The sequence below is a fragment of the Coptis chinensis genome, chromosome 8 (assembly GCF_015680905.1).
Source record: "Coptis chinensis isolate HL-2020 chromosome 8, ASM1568090v1, whole genome shotgun sequence".
Taxonomy (NCBI): domain Eukaryota; kingdom Viridiplantae; phylum Streptophyta; class Magnoliopsida; order Ranunculales; family Ranunculaceae; genus Coptis; species Coptis chinensis.
The window spans coordinates 5737119-5760268 of NC_141463.1; the positions used below are offsets into that span (position 1 = coordinate 5737119).

Sequence of the window (23150 nt, forward strand, 5' to 3'; positions counted from 1 at the left end):
CATAAATTCTCTAACAACTTCAAAAAGAGTCCCAACTAAAAATATCAACGACCACATATTCTCATATTCACACTTCTAACAAGAATGAAAAAGTAATGCCGTCCCTCTGTATTATTCTCTTTTCGTCTTCTTCTTCTTCTTACACATAACATAACTTAACTCTCTCTCTCTCTTGTAGAAAGATAACTTTGACTGACACTTCACACAAACGTTTTCCACAACTTAAATCATTTTTTCTCATATGAAAGCAAGGATGTGCATGATCATTATTGTTAGTGTCTGAACAAGAGAGAAGAATGGTGAGGAGAGGAAAGAAGGGGCTTTATATTAAAGAAGCAACCGAGTTTATAAACTATGTTATGGAAGATAAACCAATGTTTTCTTACTTTATTCCATTGGTTTTGATTGCTTGGCTTATTGAAAGATGGCTTTTGCCTTTCTCTTTTTGGGTTCCTTTGGCTCTTGCTGTTTGGGCTACTGCTCAGGTATTTTATATATATATATATATATATATATATATATATATATATATATATATATATATATATATATATATATATATATATATATTTTATTTTATTTTTGGCCTCGTGTTTAATTTTAGTTGTTGGGTAACTGAAGTTTTTTTGGATTTAGAGGACTAACTCAATTTAGAGTAGTCATCAATATTGACATATATACTGTGAAGTATGAGATCACATACTGATCCATGTATGCTTGGAGATGAGTCTACTTTTCCTGTTTTATATTTTGTGTAACATTACAATGAATTGTAAGAGAATTTTTATTGCGCTTTGAATGGATTTTGGGAGAAGATATGATATTTTTACCAGTCAAGTTGAGTGAGCTATATATACCCTCTGTTCTTGGAGCTTTTAGATTTCCTTAAAAATGATGTCTGAGGCGAAACTTGAGAGGGTTTATCAATAGAACTTGTAGTTTAGCAAAATCAAACTTGAAAGGGTGGGCCTTTTTGTGGCGCTTTGTGTACGATACTCACAAGACCAACATATCTAAAGAAGTATTTGAAACTGCCTGCAGGGAATGTATGTAACTTTGAACCTTTAATAAGTGGATAAGGGATTTGAAGTGAGATTTAACATAAAATATTTTCGCAGTGTGTCCGTTTGCATCTAGTAGGATTTTGGAGACACAAATACATGTGTCGTACAGCCTTTTTAATGGATCATGACCATCAAGGGATAGTCCTGAGATCCATGGAGAAAGAAAATTAAGTGAGTTAGCTAGATATTGGATATTGTAAAATGTGAAAACTATTTCAATCTCTTGACTATATAATACTGAAGCACATATTTAGAGAAACTATTAGATATGCAGATTACTTAGTTAGTCTCTGTAATTGAGAGGAACAGCTATGTATATGTTAATCAACCTTTCTCTGAGATGAGAGGGTGGTGGGGGTAATACATGGATAATTTTTTTGTTCTTTTAGTGTGACAGTACGGTCCTTTTGTGATAGTGTTGGTACTATAATACAACATAATTATAAATCTTTTTTTATCTCATTTGAAATAAAATGTTCCAAAGTACTCTCTTCAGATATCATTTTATCGTAAAAGTGGAAAATCTGATATCAGAAAGTTACATGGTGCATATCATGAGATCTAAATTCTTTCTGCAGTATGGGAGCTTTCAACGCCGGCTTCTTCTGGAAAACTTGAATAAAAGATGGAAGCAAGTCATATTGTACACATCGGTATTTCTTTTTTATTGCAGACTTTATGTACATCGAGATGATTAACTGCTGTTCAACCTTATGGATGATTTTCCATGCCTTTGCTTGATTTTCCAGCCCATAACACCACTTGAGCAGTGTGAGTGGCTGAACAAGTTTTTGATGGAAGTTTGGCCTAACTTCTTAAACGTAAAACTTTCGAAAAAGTTTTCTTCTATAGTTGAGGTGAGACTCTTATACATCTTTCTTTCTCTCGCTTGCTTGCCTGCTCTACACACCCACACTCACACACTTTCATGGTAATCTGAATTTCAATCAATTGATTGCTTATGTTTTTTTGTTTTTTTTTTGCTTTTCAAAAAAAAACGAAATAGAATATGAGCTCAGAAAAAAGTGTACTCTAGAGGGCTAACAGAACCACTTAGGATCTCATTTTGAAAGAAGTGTGAATTTCTCAAGGTGCAAGACCTTGAGTAGCATGCGGATGGAGCATTGGCATTGTAATATTGATATTTTATATCAATGGACCAAGCTGGTTCTAAATACATATTACTTCAAATAACAGAATAATGAAGCATTCAATTGTGTTGAACCTTTGCTCAGAAGCTATCTGTTTTTGTGCTTTAGAATTTGAATATGCAAGAACTTTTCCTGTTGTAGGGAAGAAACTAAAAAGAAAAATTGAAGAGACATTGGAATCACTATGGCTGTTTCTTAAGTAATGCTTATTTAGTCTGATTGACTGACCTTGCTGGTGCAGAAACGCATAAAACATCGAAAGCCAAGATTAATTGTAAGTCCTTCATCATATTTATGTTGTGTTGTTACTATTACCAATTTGTGACCCAGACTAATACTACAGTACAAGTGTATTGAGCGAAGTACTTTTTCTGTAGGAAAGTGTTGAGCTGCTGGACTTTTCATTAGGTTCATGCCCTCCCAACGTAGGGTTGCATGGGACACGCTGGTCAACTTCAGGTGACCAGGTTCGGTTATTGATTATACTTGAACCTTTTGTCCTTTTGGTACTTACAAAGAACAATTGGTTTTATTCATGATGAACTAAATGCATTCAGAACAGAATATTTTATTAGAGACCATTACTCTAGCTAGACCTCATACATGGAAATAACAATACCAGATAACTATGAATTTAAAGTGTCTGGTTGTGAATAAATTCAAAATCCAATTGCAGGACTCAATCTAAGTAATGCCGAGTGGTCAGATCAACCACACCCCTAGGAATTAGGTTCTCTGCTGCTTGGTACTTACTTGGCTTCTCAACTTCATCTTTTTGGGATGTATCCACTTTTCCCGAGAAGTACCCCAGAGATATTTCTGAGCTTGTAATGAGATTTTAACCAAATTTAGTCTAGTGCATCTTTCATATGCTTGGCTAGTTGATAATTCGCAAGGGAGGATTTTAAAAGGTTCATACAATGTTGTTTTATGTGTGATTAGAGTGATATAAAGTTGGGTTCTTGTTCAAACAAAATTGGAATACCATAGAGGGAATAGTGTTTCGTGTTATCAATTATTATACGAAAATGTCAACTTGGGACCAATATATAACATGACACCCTGTGCCGTTTTGGCTAAGAATTTCTTAGCATCATGCTATCATCACTAGCACCGTTTTATCTTTTCTGGGTGAATTGACTCTTACTCTCTCTTTTTGCTCGATATTTATGGACTATTACCCTAGTATATTTATTTCTAATACTTATTATTTCAATCTGATAGCGAATCCTGCGTATGGGTTTTGAGTGGGATACAAACAACGTCAATATTATGTTGCTTGCTAAGTTGGCAAAACCATTACTGGGAACTGCTCGGATCGTTATCAATAGCTTGCACGTCAAGGGAGATGTATGTAAAATACTTTTTATCTCTTCATTGAACTGTTCTGCTGTTCATTTTCCATATGAGACTGACTTACAAGCATAAATTGTATTTGATTTGAACCCAGAAAGAAGCGAACGATGCTTAAAATAGTTCACTCCAAAAATTCTTTTCTTTACTAAAATTTCATTGATTACATTCTTTCGTCTCAGTTTCCAGCATATTTCACTTTGAGAATACAAATGCATCATATGTTAGGAAGAAACAAGCGCTGATCCATGGCTACACCATGACCCTAAACGTGCCTTCAGAAACTCTCTACACGCCTTTGGTACAATTCTGTATACCTAGAAAGAACCCAACTTTTCTTTTTTCCTTTTTATGTTTTTCAGACTTTAGCCTACAATAGATAGAAGTTGAGTCAGGAACTGACTTGTGGATTAGAAGTACAAGAAATCCAAAAAGTAGACCAATCTCTTTTCCTATAGGCCTATTATTGTGTTTTCCGTTTGAATGTTTCAAATGCAATTTGTTTACACACCATGCCATCCTTACTCAACGAAAACTGCTATTCGTAGGTTCGTGAAGATCTCAACTCCTCTGTAAACTTCACTCATTTACCTCCACATCCCACCGAAGATGTAACAAACATGTCGGTTGCGCTGCTTTGAATTTTTACTCTGTTACAACTTACACGCCTCTCTAGTTACAAGAACACTTAATTAACTATTTTTGTCCTTGTCACCATTATGCCTGGAAGAGCATTCAAGCAAGCTTTCAAGTGTACTTTCTTGACATGTAGTCTTCATGTTATTCAATATTAGTGTGTCACTCATGCTCATGGCACATATTGGATCATTCGTTTTGGTTTATTATACCCTTTTCATGAGTTCATTGGAATCTGGATATGTTTCTATGAAATATACTTTCTACGAGTACTTTACTTTTTCAGTGTTATCATCTACTCATCTGATTATTTGGAGTCCCACTTTGAGGGGCTCTCTATTCTAACCTCTTGTACTTAATGACACTCAGACACTATCTCTCAACTAAATTTGCACATTCCCATATTTAAATAAGCTGTTCATGACATCCTCTATTTTCATTATATGCAGCTTCTCTTTATACCAATTCTTGATGGACAAGCTGTTCTGTATGCTTTTGAATCACCTCCTGAGGTGCGAATAGGTATTGCCTTCGGAAGTGGTGGAAGCCAAACGCTTCCTGCAACAGAACTTCCAGGCGTTTCATCTTGGCTGGTGTGTACTTATTTCGTTATGTCTTTGGACTTTTTTTTTTTGGGGGGGGGAGAACTCTTTAAACTTTAGTAATCACTAACTCATAAACGAGTTATTAGCTCTAACTTTGTTGTGGAACCTTCTTCTGCAGGACAAGCTTTTCACTGACACCATGGTCAAAACAATGGTTGAGCCTCATCGCAGGTGTTACTCTTTGCCAGCAGTAGATCTAAGGAAAACGGCTGTCGGAGGCATACTCTCTGTAAATGTTGTTTCAGCAAGTCAACTGGTTAAGGTTAGCACTAGAGGCAGCGGTTCTGGAAAACAACTAAGCACAGGAAGAAATGGGACTTCAGGATCCAACCGTGGTGATGATGAAATGCAGACGTTTTTGGAAGTTGAACTTGAGGAGTTGACTCGTAGAACGGACGTTAGTCCAGGTTCGAGCCCTAAATGGAATGCAAATTTTAATATGGTATTGCATGAAGACAATGGAATTCTTAGATTTCATCTTTATGAATGGGTTCCAAACAATGTGAAGCATGACTATGTCACTAGTTGTGAGATAAAGGTACATCGTTGGTATTTGCGAATTTTTTACTTTGTTGGCTATGATTTGGCTACTTAAATATATCGTACATATTTATGTGATATAGCTACTATACCGTAAAAAGGTTCTTCTAATTGAAGTATTTTGGGACATGAAATAATTAACATCTGCTGCTTTCGACAGGTCAAATATGCTGCAGATGACTCCACCACATTCTGGGCTGTAGGACCTGGAGCTGGCGTACTAGCTAGACGTGCTGAGTCTGTTGGCCAAGAAGTTGAAATGGTTCTTCCGTTTGAGGGAATCAATTCTGGAAAGGTACTGTGTATGCTGTATTCTTTTCATTTATAACCTATGGATCAATTGTCTATCTTCTCCTAATATAACCCTAGAGGCCTATCCCCTTAACACTGCTTCCCCACTTTCAAGGTGAATGTGGGAAACTGGGAATATATCCCAGACATTGTTAATAGCATCCCATGAATTCATTTCTACAATATGTGGATCAATCTGTTTAGCAGAAGTAAAACATTTAATTTACAGTGTCATATGTGCAATTTTGTTGATCTTCTCCCTCTCTTTTTTTATACAGTTGACTGTAAAGCTTGTGCTGAGAGAATGGACATTTTCTGATGGTTCAAATAGCTCAAACAACCATTCCCGTCCTACCATTCAACAATCTCTATTTGGCCCATCAACTGTTCAGCCAAAAACAGAAAGGAAGCTGAAATTAACTGTTATTGAAGGAAGGGATCTCGTTGGGAAGGATAAGTTTGGGAAATGTGACCCATATATAAAATTGCAGTATGGGAAGGTCTATTTCCCTATTTCACTCAACATCATGGAATTTTAATTCATTTATATATTATGATCTTGAAAATACAGTGCATGAAAATACTGAAACCACAGTTAAATTGGTTTTCAGGCTCTCTGTAGGACGAGGACAATCTTACATGACTCGAATCCTGTATGGAATCAGAAGTTCGAATTTGATGAGATAGGAGATGGTGAATACCTTAAGATTAAGTGTTATTGCCAAGACATGTTTTCAGATGACAGCATCGGAAGTGCTCGAGTAAATTTGGAAGGACTAGTAGAAGGTTCAGTGAAAGACATATGGGTACCTCTTGAAAAAGTGAGTACAGGAGAACTGAGACTTCAAATAGAAGCAGTGAGAAATGATGCCAACAATGGAACAAGGGTATGCAATTATACAGTCAATCACAGACTTGATGTGAAGTATAATAAAGAAAAGCTTATTTCATTGTAACCACCTTGTACTGTGAATTAGTTGAAGTTACTGTCCGCAGTTTTCTCTAGAGTGTGAATGATCTCGCGAAAATCCTCTTTCTAGGCCTTGTTTATTACTCACTGTGTTATCTTAGACATGCCAATCCCACACAGATTAACCTTTACAGTTATCTTATGGATGACAATAAGACTTTTGTCTCTCCACCCAAGCATTGGGCAGACAACCTCTCTACTTTTCAGCTACAGATTATTTTGTAGATTGGACTCGTTTAAGTTTTATGCGAAGTTTACCATTTTAATCTTCGCAGAGTGCAAATGTGGGGTCAGGAAGTGGTTGGATCGAGCTATCTCTTATCGAAGCGAAGGACCTTATTGCTGCTGATTTCAGAGGAACAAGTGATCCTTATGTGAGAGTGCACTACGGAAACATAAAGAGAAGAACCAAGGTCAGTGGTGGTGGTTATATTTGTTATCTATCTTCCTGCTTGTGCATTTAAATGTTTATTGCATGGTTCTCTTCTCTCATTTACTATTTTTAAAAGTTTCTTCTTCCTTGCCATTACAAATAATTTACTTTGAACAGTTTGTGTAGCCTACGTTATCTTGTCAGACATCTTCATTGAACTACTTTGAAGTGATATTTAGTAAAAAGTTAGTTCATTTAGTTCCGTTATTAAAGCTATGGACCAGTATAAATGATGAGGTGTCGGTATGTTCAAGGACACCTGATTTTTCGTGATTTGTTCCTTGACGCTATGCCAAGCATACATTAATGATTAATCCTTTTTTGTTGTTTTATATTAGAATATTACATTTTCCAGTTTTGACAGTATTTATTCAGTGAAATGCAATGCGGTGCAGGTCATATACAAAACTCTGAATCCTCAATGGAACCAAACATTAGAGTTTCCTGATGATGGTAGTCCCCTGATGTTGTTTGTCAAGGATCATAATTCTGTGTTGCCTACATCAAGTATAGGTCAATGCATTGTAGAATATCATAGACTACCTCCAAACCAGATGGCTGACAAGTGGATACCTCTTCAAGGAGTGACAAAAGGAGAGATCCACATACAAATAACAAGGAGAGTTCCAGAACAACCAAAAAAATCTTGCTTGAATTCTCATGTGGCCGCCATGAGTAAAGGTCAACAATTATCTAATGAGGTGAGATAAAATAATACCTTGCAGGTAGTTAAGAATCCTTTTAATCTGACTGCAAATGTCTCAACCATTGTTTTTTACATTATATGGACAGCCATTCCACAATTTACTTCATTTAGATCCTAAATACCCAACAATGGTTTTATTTTGGTTCATATGTCTTGGTATTAGTCTCCACTAGGTTTGAGTCTCTAGCCTAAGTTGGTTATGTGGGGTTGCTTGGGATAGAGTGGCCTGGGTTCATGGGGCTTATAAAAGTTAGTGAAGGATGCACCCAGCAAGCCTAGGGAAGCCGGTAGGGACAGCATTCGGGGATGTTAAATGTATAATTTTACTCGTGCCTTGAGGTACTGGTATAAGCCCCATGAACCCAACAATGGTTTTATTTTGGTTCATATAATTTGGTATTAGAGTCTCCACTAGGTTCGAGTCTCTAGCCTAAGTTGGTTATGTGGGATTGCTTGGGATAGAGTGGCCTGGGTTCATGGGGCTTATAAAAGTTAGTGAAGTATGCACCCAGCAACCCTAGGGGAGCCGGTAGGGACAGCATTCAGGGATGTTAAATGTATAATTTTACTCGTGCCTTGAGGTACTGGTATAACACTGTAAACGGTGGCCCTGATTTTGTCTTTAATGCAACGGAAGAACCACATTATTTGGTAGGAGATGTCTACATCCTATCAGCTGACTGTTTGAAGGTTTAGCACACCATAGCACTCTAGCTCAAACGAGTTCCATATTCTGAGTGGTTTTCAAAAAACTGGTGTTGGCCCAAGGCTAGATCAAAGTTTTGGATCATAGAACACCAAACACAAACATTCAATGGTATCTGTATTAAGAAATAACTGTTTGAGAGTGGAGGGGGCAGCGGCGGGGAGGACTTCGGTCAGGTTATTCATCTGTCATTAGCTGGCATGGTCTTGTCTAATGATGAATCCCCTGTTGTTATTGTTTCACAGCTTAATGCCTGATATAGTTTCTCTCACATGATATCCCAGATGCGACAAATCATGGCGAAGTTTCAAGCCTTGGTTGAGGATAGGGATCTTGAAGGACTGTCTGTGGTTTTGAGTGAAATGGCTAGCGTTGAAGAAGCTCAGGAAGAGTACATGGTGCAGCTTGAGACCGAGGAGACACTTCTAATTAACAAGATAAGTGAGCTTGGTCAGGAAATTTATAAATCTTCACCCTCTCGGAGCAAAAAAGCCGTTGAATAATTTCAATCTCAATTGTAATCTTTGCTAGTTTACCTTTTTTGTAATTACAACTCAAGGGAAAGCCTAAAGTGGTAAAGTTAGTATGAATAGTTTTCCATTCAGTGCTTTTTCTCCCTGTCGAATGATTCGTAGTTGGTAACTTGGTATCAACTTTCTTCCACCGTGAAAAACGAATATGCTTTCCATCTCTATTGGATGTTTAGGTTTAAAAAAATTTCCAATGCAATGTTTAGCCCAATCAATATAATCGTGATTTGTACAAACAATTTCATGATATAATCATCTAAGTTGTCAAGAATCTATCTTGGGTCCTTCCAAGATTCAACTAACTTTGGATAACAGTTGGTGGGATCTCAGTTCAGGACAAGAACTAGGTCCATAATTTAGCGAACCTTTTGTCCCAATGTAGTTTTTTTTTATGAAACAGAGGTTACTTATTAGGAACTAGGGTATTCCCGTGCCTACGGCCCGGAAGACCTCGACGCGCCTACGGCACTACCCCGACAACTCGTCGCGCTTCGGCGCAAGGCGTATACGCATCTTAGGCGCAAAATATTCGGCACAACAACTCAATTTATAAGCCCATCCTCAAGACTATCCCAATTAATCATTATCTACAAGCCCAACAGTTTATGGGCTAACCCAACAATTTATAAGCCCAACCACAATTGTTGACTTTTTGTTGATTTTTGGACAGATCTCAGGGTATTAATTACACTTAACAAAATTGCACAAACCCTCCAAACACTTGGATCGGCCATGTCACAACTTGATAAAAGACAATGACAACCACTGGATAAAAATCTACGTGCCCCACACTATTGCTTTTTATTATATAGATATATCGATCATGAATGATAGCGTTTGACAGAAGCTAATATATAACGTAATGGATTGAACCTTATCAAATTCCTTTTTAACATAATATATAGCAATGGAGTTTTTAGTACAACAGTTTGCATTATACAAGTCTCCGGTCATCTAAAAAACCTAACAGTTTCAGAGACCAAACGGTTTCAGTGACTTCATATGGAAATCAGGCAGTACAAAAAAGTTCGGTATTAGTTGATTTCACTATCTAAAATAAATTTACGTTTGCATGTGCATTCCCTTAGCTCACCTCTTACAACCTGTCCAAAAGAGTTTGATACATTCCAGTAGACATATTTGCCTTGGAAATCAGCTCAAGTGTATTTTCGAGTTTGATCTCCGGCCAACTGCTTGTAAAATTCCTCATGCTTAGCTTTATTTTCTTCCAACGTCTCCTTAGCAGTCTCCAAAGGTTTGCTCATTTTATGCTCCCACTTTAGCTGATCTCCATCATATATTCATATCATTGGATTTCTTCAAGAAGTTACTACCAAGAGCCGTATTGTTGCTATATGTGATGGAGTCCAAACTGGCCCGGCCCAATTGATTAAGGTCTCCAAATTCCAGATTCGGGCTGGGCTTTGGGTTTAGTATACAAGTACAAAGCCCTTAATATGTAAATTCGGCCCAGTTCAGCCCAAGTGTTCATGTTGGGGCCCACTTTTTAAGGATTGGGCCATTTTTAAAGGGCCGGGCTTTGTGTAAAATTTCCACCTCTACCTTTAGCCTTTTTGAGGGCATGTCAATGCCTACCTTACCCAGTTATATATATTTTTTGCTAAAGGATAATTTTGCATTAAAATTTTAAAAAAATTAAGGAAAGAAAAATTAAAGTTACATCATGTGGCCATGTAGGGGCGGATCCAGGATTGCCACTCAAGGGGAGCTGCTACAACTAACATACACTACAAATATTTTTTTTGGGGGTAAATTATACACTATTATAACTAGTATTTTTTGTTTCGACTGAAAAGTTGGATGTGATGGAATCCACCACCGCCCCCTTGGATCTGCTCCTGTGGCCATGGATGAAGTTCCATGCCAGATTTTTATGTAAATCTATAGTAAGTTGCATTAGGGTCTTCTAATGCTTGTATGAAGTTCCACACCTAACCAGTCGTCCTTACCAGTCTTTTGATTAGTCACTTACACATGGAGGCCATTTTTGTTGCAATTTTGTTATGCCTAGTTTGCTTCTTACCTATGGGAAGGCGCCATGTGCATAACTAAAACATACCCATCCACTTTCCCAAAAACAAAAACCTAGCCAAATACAATTACCAAACTGACCCCCAAAAACCATCTAAGTACCAAACATACCACAAAATGATTTTAAATAAACTGGTAGCTTTGTCTTTCCCAAAACCACTCCCACCCCATTTCATTTCTTTTGGTGATTCTTCATTTGCATCCCCTCAACGTATACAATTTGGTTTTAAGAAATTGAACTTTCTTTTATCAAATATTATATTCAAAACTCAAACTTTTTCGATTAAAATTCTAGAAATTGAAGAGTGGGCTATTTTTTCTTGCCGTCAAACAGAGCCGACATAAAAGAAAAAAAAAAAAAGAAGAGGTGATGGTGGTGGGAGATGTGGATAGCAAGGGTAAAATGGAGAGTCCTTAGATATATATTATAGCTATACCCTCTTGGCTCTATTTTTCAAGGTTTTACAGAGTCTCCAACTTTTTCTAAACTCTAAGACTAATTACGGAAAAAAAAATCCAAATCTTAATTATTTATTAATCTATAGTTGCTAAATTTCGAAACACCTCCCTCACAAATATTAGAACAAACCCCCTATTTATTAATAATTTAAAAAAACCTCCCTAATATCACTTAAATTATATAATTATCCCCAATTTCCCTTGCTAATATTAGAACAAGCTCTCTTTTATTAATAATTTAGAAAAACCTTTTTAATGTCACTTAAACAATTATAATTAGAATCCAAAAAAATCATGTAATTATTTCCTATTAAAAAAATAGATGAGCTTTTCCTACATTATAGCTCCAAGTGTTATTCTAAATATCTGTATATAATATCTGTATATAATAGTTATGCATATATAGTTGAATATATTTTTCAGAATAATTAATATAATAGGACCCGTTCGTAGATAATCTTTGAAGATCTCACATAGTGAGTCAGGTATATAATTTAAAGAATAATTAACGGAAAATCGGAAACTGGATAATGTTTGATGATCTAATATAGTAAATCAAGCATAATTTATTTTTATGTCATGTTTGCAAGGACACTACATATGGATAAGTAGAAAGTTGGTATCACACTACATTGGATAATTAAAAGGAAATAAAAAACTGGATTCAAATACATTGAACTGAGCTCAAAGAGTAATTAACGGGAAATTTAAAACTTTATGCAAATGCAATAAACTAAACTCAAAAAGTAATTAATTAGAAATCGGAAACTGGATGCAACTGTATTAAATTAACGTCAGAGAATAACTAATGAAAAATTAGAAATTGGATGCAAATACTTGAAAAATATTTAACTGTAAATCGGAAACGGTATGCAAAAATGCATCAAACAAACCTCAAATAATAATTAATGATGAATCAGAAACTGGATGCAAATGCATTGAACTAACCTCAAAATATAATTAACAGGAAATCAAAAACCAAACACAACTGTATTGAACTAACCTCATAGAATAATTGGTGGGAAATCAGAAACTACATGCAAATACATTAAAATAACCTCAAAGAATAGTTAACGGGAAATCAGAAATCGGATGAAATTGCATCGAACTAATTAAAATCTCAAAGCATAAATAATCATAAATCATAAACTAGATGCAGATGTATTGAACTACCTTAAAGAGTTATAAATGAAAAATTGAAAGTTGTATGCAAATATAATGAACTAATCTAAAGACTAATTAACGAATATAGAAACATAAAAAAATGGATGCAAATGCACTGAACTAACTTCAATGAATAATTAACGGGAAATCATAAATTTGATGCAACTGCATTGAACTAACCTCAAAGAATAATTAACGGAAAATAGAAAACTGGATGTAACTGCATTAAACTAAAATCATATATTAACTAACAGGCCGGGAAATCATAAATTGGATGCAATATCCTTGATGAATATTTAACGGAAAATCATAAACTGAATGCAAATGCATTAAAATAACCTTAAAGAATAGTTAACTAGAAATCGAAAACCGGATGTAACTACATCGAACTACCCTCAAAGCATAAAAAATCGGAAATTGATTGGAAACTAGATGCGAACTAACTTCGAAAAGTAATTAACGGAAATCGAACCTGGATCTGAGATGTATTAAACTAACCTCAAAGAATAATTAACAGAAAATTGGAACCTTAATGCAAATGCAATTAACTAATATCAAAGAGTCATTAACGAAACATTGAAAACTAGATAGAACTGCACTGAATTAATTTTAATGAATAACTAACGGAAAATCATAAACTTGGTGCAACTGCACTAAACTAACCTCAAATAATAATTAACGGGAAATCAAAAACTTGATACAACTACATTGAATTAACCTCAAAGAATAATTAATGGAAAATCGGAAACTAGATCCAACTACATACATTGAACTAGCATCAAAGAATAATTAACGTAAAATTAGAAACTTGATGCAAATGCATTGAACTAACCTCGAAATATAGTTGTATTATATATAGGGAGAATATAATATCTCGACAAGTATAGTTTTGCATTTTAAGTAGTACTTATTATAATTATTTTATTATGATTCAGAATGTCTTGCTATTTAAGTAGCTTCAATATCATCTTCGCCACATTGAGCATTCTCACAAAATTTCAATCAAACTTCTATTATTAAACATAACAATCAAAATAAATCAACGGGTTTTACTAAAATTTGGTGCTTTCGTTTGATAGAGAGTGGTGTAAAAAAATTTAAACAAATGATTAATATAATTTTCATATCTCATAGCTATGAATAGTTGCTAATATTTTTTAGAATAATTTAATATAATGATACATGTTCGTAGGACGGGTTCAAAAGCTAGTTTATTATTATAGAACTGTACTAATTTTCTGACTTAAGTTTTGGATTGTTGGACGTACACATGTCGTGTTTTGGTTGGGCTGGAAGCAAACTAAGCATTCTAAACATTGCAGCAAAAATAAATCCCTCCACGTACAAAGTAGTCAAATTGTCATGGATGTGATTGGTCATTAGTGACTGTTCTTAAGGCAACGGAAATGTCCACAATACCCTTTAATCCTTTATCCTATAAAATTACCCTGCTACCCTCATAACTTAGCAACGAGCAACGCCGGTGCAGGGCAAGGCCAACTAGGCCCCCCCCACTTGTTGACAAAAAAAAAGGCCCCTAATTCTCCACCCACTATCTAATAAAGCCTATATCCAAATATTAGATTGACCCAACCGATTTAAAGAAATAAAAGCCCAAATATTAGATTGACCCAAAACCAATTGACCTAACCGATTTAAGCCCCAATATTCGGTCACCAAAAAAACAAAACTAATTCAAAACTTACGGTTATATTCGGTCTCCTGGAGGTTTCCTATTTCGGGTATTTTCTATTTTAAAAAACTAAGGGTTTAAGGTTAGTTTAAAAGAAACAGAGAAACTAAAAAAAATAAATAGAAGAGAGAACCTAGTCTTTGAGGAGTTACAAACAAGACTACTACGCTAGCAGAGGTGCTCCCAATATACATGCTTTGTATGTTCCCTTAATCCTTCTCAATTCTCAATTTATTGTTTTTCTTTTTAAATTGGATGAATTTGATTGAATTGTTTGTAGCAATAATCTTATATGAATTTGATTGAATTTTTCATAGCAATAATCTTACATGAATTTGATTGAATTTTTCGTTTTATGTATGCTATATTTTGAATGACTCAAAAGTTTGAAAAGTATTCTAAGCTAGTTGTCTGACTTGCTAGTCTTTGTTGTTCAGAAATTCTGTTGAGTGGTTAGTATCATGAGTAGCGCTAGAAAATATCCATCGGGTAGTGCTAAGAGAAAAAAGAAGCAAAAACAAGAAGAACTCGCTCAATCTCAGGCGGGAAGTATTCTTAAATTTCTTTCTACTAGTGGACAAATAGAGACTTCTAATGAAGATGTTGCGCATGAGGAGCTTGAAAATATAGTGAATATGGAACATGACGAGAGGGGGAATGATGAATTTGAAGAAAGATCAAATGTTGAAGTAAGAGGAGATGAATAATGTTGAATTAGAAGAGAGAGAGTAAATCTTTGAAGATGAAGAGACAATGAATATTGAAAGTCAAGAAGAACCTAATGAAGCTATGAATGAGAATGGAGAATATGGACCGAAAACTATTTTGATCCAAAGAAATTGGGATAAGATTGATCAGAAATATAGGGATTTCTTGGTCGAAAAAGGTCCAATAAGAGACAATATTACTGATTTTCCTAGAGATGATGAAGGTAGACATTTTTCAACCTTTCACTACAACGCGGCGTATGGATAATGGTTTGAAGCGGGGATCGGAAGTGGCTTGTTTATTCTCATTCCCGTCGGTTTTTTGTAAGTTATTCAAGCAACGAGGAAGGCTTTCTCAATTGGATAGTGAAGGATGTTCAAATTGGAAAAATCTTGGTGAAAAGCTTCAAAACATGAACAAAGTGCTAAGCAAAAAGACACTTGAATAGTTGGTGTGAGTTAGAAAATAGGTTAGGAAAAGAATGAAACAATCGATAAGAGTGTGCAGCAAACAAATCAATCGAGAAAAAAGAACATTGGAGACAACTATTATTGAGGATACTTGCTCTTGTGAAAGCTCTTGCTAAAAATACTTTGGCATTTCGACGGGGACAATGAGAAGATTAAGGAAGAAAACAACGCATTTTTTTGAGCATGATTGAAATGATTGCAGAATTTGATCCAATATTGCAAGAGCACATCCAACGTATTGAAAGTCATGAAATTCACTATCATTATCTTGGCCACAACATTGAATGAACTAATTCAGATGTTAGCGGTGGCGTTATTAATGCATTTTTTTTGGGTAGATAATCCGTGACATTCTATTACTATAAGAGTTATCATAATTTTTTTTTGCGTAGGTGAAAAATGCAATTCTTAAGAAAATTAAAGCGGCTAAGTACTTTTCAGTTATTCTTGATTGCACTCGGATGTAAGCCATGAAGAACAAATGTCATTTGGTGATATTTGTGTGGATGTCTCAACAAATCCAGATTAAGATTGAAGAGTTCTTTTAGAATTTATGAAGGTGGGTTACATCGGGTTTGGGACTCTTTAATGAGTTTATTAAGCACTCTTCAACTTGATATTAATGATGTAAGGGGACAAGGCTATGACAATGGATCTAATATGAAAGGCAAACACAAAGGCGCATAAAAAGATTGCTCGAAATAAATCCTAGAGCTTTTATAATGCCATGTGGTTGCCATAGTCTAAATCTTGCATTGTGTGATACGGGCTAACTCTTGCTCTAAAGTCGTGTCCTTTTTGAGTGGTGCAACGTGTATATACATTGTTTTCTTCTTCTACAAAACGGTGGGAAGTTTTCAAAGAACATGTGAAAAGAGGTCCCAATCTTACTTTGAAGGCATTGTCACAAACACGTTGGGGAAGTGTGTGGAAAGTGTTAAAGCGATTAGAAGTCAAGCTCCACGATAAGAGATGTTTTAGTTGAATTAATGGATACTAGTGATGATCCAAGACTAAGAATGAAGTCTGGAGTCTCTAGCCACACATGATATTGAGAATTTTGAGTTCTTGATTGGTATGATTGTTTGGCACACGATATTGAATGGTGTTAATGTTGTTAGCAAACTCTTACAAACCAAGATATGCAGATTGATGTCGCTATTAGTGAACCGCAAAGGTTGATTTCTTTTTTTGAAAAGTAGAGAAACCGGTTTGAAGAAGCAATGATAGAAGCTAAAGAAGTTGCAAGTGCTATGCAAATTGAGCCTATTTTTTCGTGAAAAACGTATCATTAAGTAGAAAGAGACAATTTGATGAAAATGCGGATAAAGAGGTGCCACATTCGGTCAAGAATCATTTAGAGTCAACTACTTCATTTTTATTGTTGACCAAGCTATTTCTTCTCTTAAGAGTAGGTTTGAACATTTCAAGTATATGAGAAACATTTTGGGTTCTTGTTTAATTTGGAGAAGTTGAAGTCTATAGGCAGAGATAGTTTAAAGGCTTCTTGTGACAACTTAGCGAGTTTAAAACATGACAACATTTACGATATTGACGGGATAGAGTTATTTTTGGAATTGCAACTCTTGAAAGAAATTTTACGGATGATGACAAAGCAATTGAAGTACTAAACCATTTGAACTTAAGGGCTAGTTGCTTTCCAAATCGTGGATTGCTTATAGAATATTATTAACTATAGTTCACGGTTGCTTCCAGAGGAGCTTTTCAAAGTTGAAGATGATTAAGTCTTACCTTCGATCGACCATGTCGCAAGATAGATTAAATGGATTAGCTATGCTATCTATTGAAAAAAGCTTTGGCTAGCTTGACTATGCAAATGTAATAACCGATTTTGCACTAAAACCAGGCGGGGAAATTTTCGATGATATTTTACTTGATGTAATTAGTTTGTGACTTGGTGGGGTTAGATTTCATTTCTCCTACTTTCAAAATAAATAACAATTTTTTTTTTTGCCTATATAATTTTCTTCTTTCTTTCTTTTGTTAAAGCTTAAGGCCCCACTTTGAGAACTCGCCTAGGGCCTCTCAAATCTCAGGGCCGGCCCTGCCTGAACGCCCCCAATCAATTACGTGTACCACCTGGATGATTGTTGTTCAACATTCATATTTTAGGAAGTGAAGGACCATACAGAGGGCATCAGGGCAATAGGAAATGCAGGGTCAATGGAGCAGTTAGGAAGGAAATGCAGTAAAAATTCACACTTGATATGAAAACGTTTCTCACACGTTGGTACGACTGAATCGCTTGCCAGTTGCCACAACGTGTTTTTCATGAGAAAACTTGAGCAGACTGTACGTGTGCTCTAAAATCTGGGCCCTCTTATCAGCAAAAAGTGCGTATGTACTGCCCCACATAGTCAAAGATATGAAAATCCAGCGCATCCAGCGTACTCTAGAATCTCTATAATCATTAATCAGGTATTTTGGACTAAAGTATGAGGTCCCGTAATAAAAATAAGATTCCACAACAGTTTCAGTAATCCAAATCTTTAGTTTTTTGGACTTCTCTCCCACTGTACACTTTCTGTCCCCATCATGAAACTTTCTCACACTCACCAACCAACTCATATGTCTAGCCGGAATTTTTATGATCCCGTCGGATATTCAAGATTCCGACAACTACCCATTTTTCCTCAACATAGATTAAGTACAAAACCAATTCATCCAGCTCGAAAACTTGTCGTTGTCGCGAAGAGAAATGCAAAGAAGATTGATGGTGTGAGTGAAGAAATGAACTTAATTGCTTCTCAGAACCTGGATTTTGCTCCAGCTCGACGGCAAGTTCGATCTGCTTTTATTAAAGTTCAGCAGGAGCTTGATCACCCCTTGTTTAAGGTTTGCTTCACTTGATCATAATGAGTTTCCTCTTTTTTTTCCCCCCACTTTGTATTAGTTCAACTTCTTATATTCTAAGTTTGTACTTGTGTTTTTTGTTTTGTTTTGTAGTTAGCTCCTTTGGGGATCAGAACAATGGAGGTAAGAAACTAAGTTAAAGAGTTCGGTGTTTTTGCTTTTTAAGTTTAATGTACTCAGAAGGTAAGTTTTGTCAATTTTTTAGTGGTATGAAAGAAACTCAAAAGGTTTGGAGATTTTCTGTAAAAGCTGGATGCCTAAAAGGGGTGTTAGAATTAAGGGTGTTGTTTGTTTCTGCCATGGGTATGGTGATACATGCACATTTTTCTTTGAAGGTGCGTAAATTTTTATTGTTTTCCTGTAAGTGTACTTTTAATTGATAAAGCTTGTAATGGAGAATTTATATATGATATGTGGGCATTAGTGCTTCAGGGATTGCCAAGATAATTGCGTTGTCTGGATATGCAATTTATGCTATTGATCATCCGGGTTTTGGCCTATCTGAAGGGTTACACGGTTACATACCAAGCTTTGATGAATTAGTCGATAATGTAATCGAGCGTTATAGGAACATAAAAGGTATGTCATTGGTCATGATCATTGTTGAGCCTTAATAAGGAGTGTCACATTATGTCATAGTTGATCAATATTTATCTTACATTTTTGTATGATCAGTTTTTGCAGGAAAATCAGAAGCAAGCAAATTACCTCGGTTTTTATTAGGACAATCAATGGGAGGAGCTGTTGCGCTAAAGGCTCATCTAAAACGCCCTAGTGAATGGGATGGTGTAGTTCTAGTAGCCCCAATGTGTAAAGTAAGCCCACTAATCTGTTACTAGCATTTTGATGGTCATAAACTCTTCTCGAAATCTTCCTTACATTCAGATGAAATTACTCTGAATTAAGGTCTAGTGGTACTTCCTTTTTATTTGTTATGATTGCTCTTCACATAACAAATAGAAACTTGCAAAACTATGTATAGACCTTTGTAAAAAGTAAAAATTTGAACAACATGGAATCCTCAATGTAGTGTCATTAGTTTCCTTTTCTTCTAATCTAATCAAGTAAAAACTTGTAATTTTCATTCTACAAAGCATAAAAGTTTACATGCAGTATTTGGGTTCAGTTCATTCTTTAACTTTTAACTGTTTTTTTTTTCGATAATATAACTTTTAACTGCTGCATACTCTTCATTAGATGCTTTATGAATTGGCCAGTAATCGTTCAAAGAACTTTATTAACTACTTCTCCATTATCAATGATTTGTCCTCTTTTTTTTTTTTTTTCCAAGTAACGTCACGTAATCGGATAATTAGATAGGTTTAGGTCCTCTCTATGATACAGAGTATCGTAGGTGGATGGAGATGATTTTACTGTTTCGCTTTGGAACCACTGAGATTGACTATAGAGAGACTTTTTAAATCCCCTGTTGTTCAAGTTTGTTGTTCCTACCTTGAATGGTTAATGTACAAAAGAACAAGTTCTATGGCTATTTTCGTTAATGTAATAATTTCTTTTTTCACTCTCCAAACAAGAAAAGAAATTGGATTAAAAATACCCTGCCACCATTTAAAAATTTTCTATTTAATAATATATTCAGCTCGTACATTTTGGTTTTCCTGAACTCCCCTTTAAGAAGTTGGTTCATATCATCTAAGTAACTCCATCCTACTAGTTCAAGCAGCAGAATGCACGACTTTTTTATTTAATTATCCCATTACTGAGTCCATTAATGGAACTTCACTGACATTGTGTTCTGGTTAAGATTTCAGAGGATGTGATACCTGCACCAGCCATTTTACAGGTCTTGTCAGTAATGTCAAGTTTTCTACCAGAAGCAAAGCTTGTCCCAGATACAGATTTAGGGGAACTCGCTTTCAGAGAAACCGAAACCAGGAAAAAGAAAATGGTTGGTATATCTTTGTTGCTGATAGTAGTAGGAAAAATTAAAAATCCCATTGCCTTGTTTGAAAAATCTTCATATTTTGTATACAAATCTCATTGTTTTCTTTAGGCCTATATTTTTCTGCTTTGATGCTTGTTTGCACTTAGTGACTCTTATCTTATATCTTGTAAGTCATTGTCTTCCATGGTATGGTTTTATCATATGATCTCCAACAAACCTGAGCATTCTTCCTTGTTTGGTTGACTAAAGGCATCTGAATCAGATTGCTGTTCTTTGTGATTTTTTAAAATCATAAAACCAAACCATAATTGGTTGTTCTTATTATGTTAAAAGTTGTGATCCCAAATTATTTTCACTCTTCTGAAAATGATCTTACATCCATGTAACAGCAACAAGGCATACATCATGTTAGTGGAAAGACAAATTTTACTGCCAGATCCTATATATATATATATATAAATTTGACTAGTTGTCCACTTCAAAATTATCGCGTATAAGACTCACCACTGTCCACTCTAGAGTCTAAATTATTTCTCTCTTTGTCTTTTTTTCCTTATTTCAGTTTTGTTTTCCTATGAAATGATTCTTTGTTAATAGTATAATAATATTGTGCTCAGGCTGCCTACAATGTAATATCATACTCTGATCAAATGCGATTAAAGACTGCAATGGAACTTCTGAAGGCTACTAAAGAGATTGAGTCACAGGTGCACAAGGTAGTCTCTGTTCATAATGTAGCTACAGTAGATCCTTTCATATGTACATTCAATTTTATAGCAATGGTCACTGAGTGGCTTTCCTATTTCATCAGAAAAGTGGCTATTTTTGTACCACCGTTGACTTCAATTCATACATGCTTTCCAGGTTTCATCTCCATTGCTAGTTATCCATGGAGCTGCAGACAAGGTGACTGATCCCTTGGTGAGCAAGTTCCTTTACGAGAAGGCTTGTAGTACGGACAAGACATTAAAAATCTATCCAGAAGGGTGCCACTGTATTCTTGAAGGGGAGCCTGATGAAAGGATATATACGGTCCTAGATGATATTGTCTCATGGCTTGATTCTCGATGCACGGTTCAGTAGAAATAGAGGTGATCATATAACCTATGTCTATTGTGTTGTTGTAATATGAACTGGTTCTGTGCTTTTTGCTTGTCTCATTTATGCCTATCAATTAAGGTATCAATAGTTTTCTGGAGTCTTTACCTAATCTGGTTTCCCATTCAAGTTTTCTTTTATGTGATTTTGTTTTTTCTTTTCGTTTCCATTCCTATATAATATCCTATCTCTCGTACACCGTTACGCGTTTGTCTCTGGTATCTAGTCAGTTGGCCCAGAAAAAAAAAATTGCTACACATTTAATTTCTATTAGAAAGCAAGGCACAAAATTTTTTTTCTTTCAACTTTTAGAGCTGGCCAGCTGCGTAAGTTGACATAGCCATTCTTAAGGGCGGGTAGTGGCTCTGGAGATAATGTGCGGCCCCCTGGTAGCAACCGTAGCATGCTTGCAAATAATGGAGGGGGGACTCCGGTGTCATTTTAACCCGATGCATGTAAGTATGTGATATGATTTAAGGCACCTCCCTCTGCATGCAGTAATTTATGGTAAGGTTGCTTCTCACATACAAATGAAAGTAAAACCATAGAGAGCAGTAATGCCTGGAATTACTTTAGTCATTTTTGCTGCTTTAATTCTTTCTCTCTGTTCTGCTGATGCAGATGATGGTGATCAATGAAAAACAAATAGCAAATGCTTTGCATTTCGTTCCATCATCCCCGAAGGTTGAGAAAGCATTACTTTTAGTTTGTACTTCGTAGTTTATACGTCTACTTCCCTTTTCTAATATGCGTTATCCGAGGAAGCAGAATTTTGAAGCAACCTTCTGAATGCATAAAGTAAGGTGTTCATCTTCGAGAATCGGAGTTACGTTATGCTATTTATAGACCACACGCAGCAACGCATAATGTGTGAAATGAACGAAGCTAAAACTGCAAATTTAGAGGGCATGAATTAAAACAGTGTTTTCAAGGTAGCACTTAATAATATATTCTTCCAATAACACAGAAAATATTTCATAAAATACTTCTTCTTGATTACTGACTACAAAGTACAAATTAAGTTCGATTTATGTGGGAAGGAGTTTCCGAGGGCAGTTATATGCGCAACTCGTGAAACTTAAAAGCGACATGACTCATCATTTTCTTAATTTGGAGTTTTGGACTGCAGTTCAAAAAATCCTTAAGAGTATAACATTAAAAAACCGCTGAAGAGAAATTCCATTGGAATTCACTTTGGGTTCATACAAAAGAGGTATGCAAACTTTATTTTGTAGTTATAATTCAATATAGAATTATGGCTTGAAAGATTGCTTAATCTAATGAAAAATCTGGAGAAAGTCATGTCGGCCAGCTTCGCTTCAACCTTCAATGGGGTTTGACGTCCAGTGGAGGATAGCACCCTCTCTTTGGTAGATTGTAAGTTGTTCTGCACTTGTTTTTGCATTCACACAACAAAGAATGTTTATTATAGTCGATTGGCGTAGGGGCCGCAGTTGGTTGCGTCCAAGGTGTCGAGCAGTTTTGGTAGCACGCTATCAAATTTCTCGCCGTTGGCGCTGGTATAACGATAGGCATCTCCTCCAGTGCAAGTGCATTGGATGCTGAAGAAAGTAAAACTACTGAGATTAGTAATGCTGCAAGAACTTTAAAATTGGTCATTTTTCCTTTTTCCTTTTTCCTTCTGTCAATGAAGTGGAAAGAGAGATTGATCAGTTCCATTTTATTAGCGAAAGAAAAATTAAACTTTTTAATTAAATGCATAACAACGATGTAATTAAGC

At 35.6% G+C, this 23150-nt stretch overlaps 2 protein-coding genes across 6 annotated transcripts; both read left to right on the plus strand.

Annotated features, from left to right (window-relative positions):
• Window positions 1-33: 33 nt before the first annotated feature.
• On the plus strand, window positions 34-9059 carry ATSYTF (C2 domain-containing protein). 3 transcript variants are annotated; one of them, XM_086577396.1, is made up of 14 exons: window positions 34-485; window positions 1643-1717; window positions 1814-1921; window positions 2457-2489; window positions 2593-2682; window positions 3440-3565; window positions 4654-4797; window positions 4928-5347; window positions 5510-5644; window positions 5919-6140; window positions 6252-6527; window positions 6886-7023; window positions 7439-7744; window positions 8740-9059. In XM_086577396.1, the coding sequence occupies exons 1-14, from the start codon at window positions 297-299 to the stop codon at window positions 8956-8958; spliced, it is 2481 nt and encodes an 826-aa protein (XP_086433522.1). In that variant the 5' UTR covers window positions 34-296; the 3' UTR covers window positions 8959-9059. The 3 variants fall into 3 exon arrangements, with proteins under 3 accessions (XP_086433522.1, XP_086433525.1, XP_086433523.1); XM_086577399.1 differs by lacking the exons at window positions 34-485; window positions 1643-1717 and having other exon boundaries at window positions 2598-2674; XM_086577397.1 differs by lacking the exons at window positions 34-485; window positions 1643-1717 and having other exon boundaries at window positions 1815-1921; window positions 2593-2674.
• Window positions 9060-17956: 8897 nt separating this feature from the next.
• On the plus strand, window positions 17957-22392 carry LOC147479539 (caffeoylshikimate esterase-like). Of its 3 annotated transcripts, none has more exons than XM_086577402.1 (9): window positions 17957-18387; window positions 18499-18528; window positions 18611-18740; window positions 18838-18984; window positions 19090-19220; window positions 20171-20314; window positions 20929-21027; window positions 21176-21402; window positions 22031-22392. In XM_086577402.1, exons 1-8 carry the CDS (start codon window positions 18088-18090, stop codon window positions 21392-21394), a joined length of 1200 nt encoding a protein of 399 aa, XP_086433528.1. In that variant the 5' UTR covers window positions 17957-18087; the 3' UTR covers window positions 21395-21402; window positions 22031-22392. The 3 variants fall into 3 exon arrangements, with proteins under 3 accessions (XP_086433528.1, XP_086433527.1, XP_086433526.1); XM_086577400.1 differs by having other exon boundaries at window positions 17986-18387; window positions 19081-19220; window positions 22031-22344; XM_086577401.1 differs by lacking the exon at window positions 22031-22392 and having other exon boundaries at window positions 17985-18387; window positions 21176-21521.
• The last annotated feature ends 758 nt before the right edge of the window (window positions 22393-23150 follow it).

What these genes read in the sequence shown, in the direction of transcription:
- LOC147479539 (XM_086577400.1), top strand. Translation starts at nt 18,088, where the DNA reads ATGAAACTTTCTCACACTCACCAACCAACTCATATGTCTAGCCGGAAT. An exon ending in ATGCACATTTTTCTTTGAAG is followed by an intron (nt 18,741 to 18,837) that starts GTGCGTAAATTT and finishes TTAGTGCTTCAG; the next exon opens with GGATTGCCAAGATAATTGCG. An exon ending in GCGTTATAGGAACATAAAAG is followed by an intron (nt 18,985 to 19,080) that starts GTATGTCATTGG and finishes TTGTATGATCAG; the next exon opens with TTTTTGCAGGAAAATCAGAA.
- ATSYTF (XM_086577396.1), top strand. Translation starts at nt 297, where the DNA reads ATGGTGAGGAGAGGAAAGAAGGGGCTTTATATTAAAGAAGCAACCGAG. An exon ending in ATCGAAAGCCAAGATTAATT is followed by an intron (nt 2,490 to 2,592) that starts GTAAGTCCTTCA and finishes CTTTTTCTGTAG; the next exon opens with GAAAGTGTTGAGCTGCTGGA. An exon ending in GGTCAACTTCAGGTGACCAG is followed by an intron (nt 2,683 to 3,439) that starts GTTCGGTTATTG and finishes TCAATCTGATAG; the next exon opens with CGAATCCTGCGTATGGGTTT.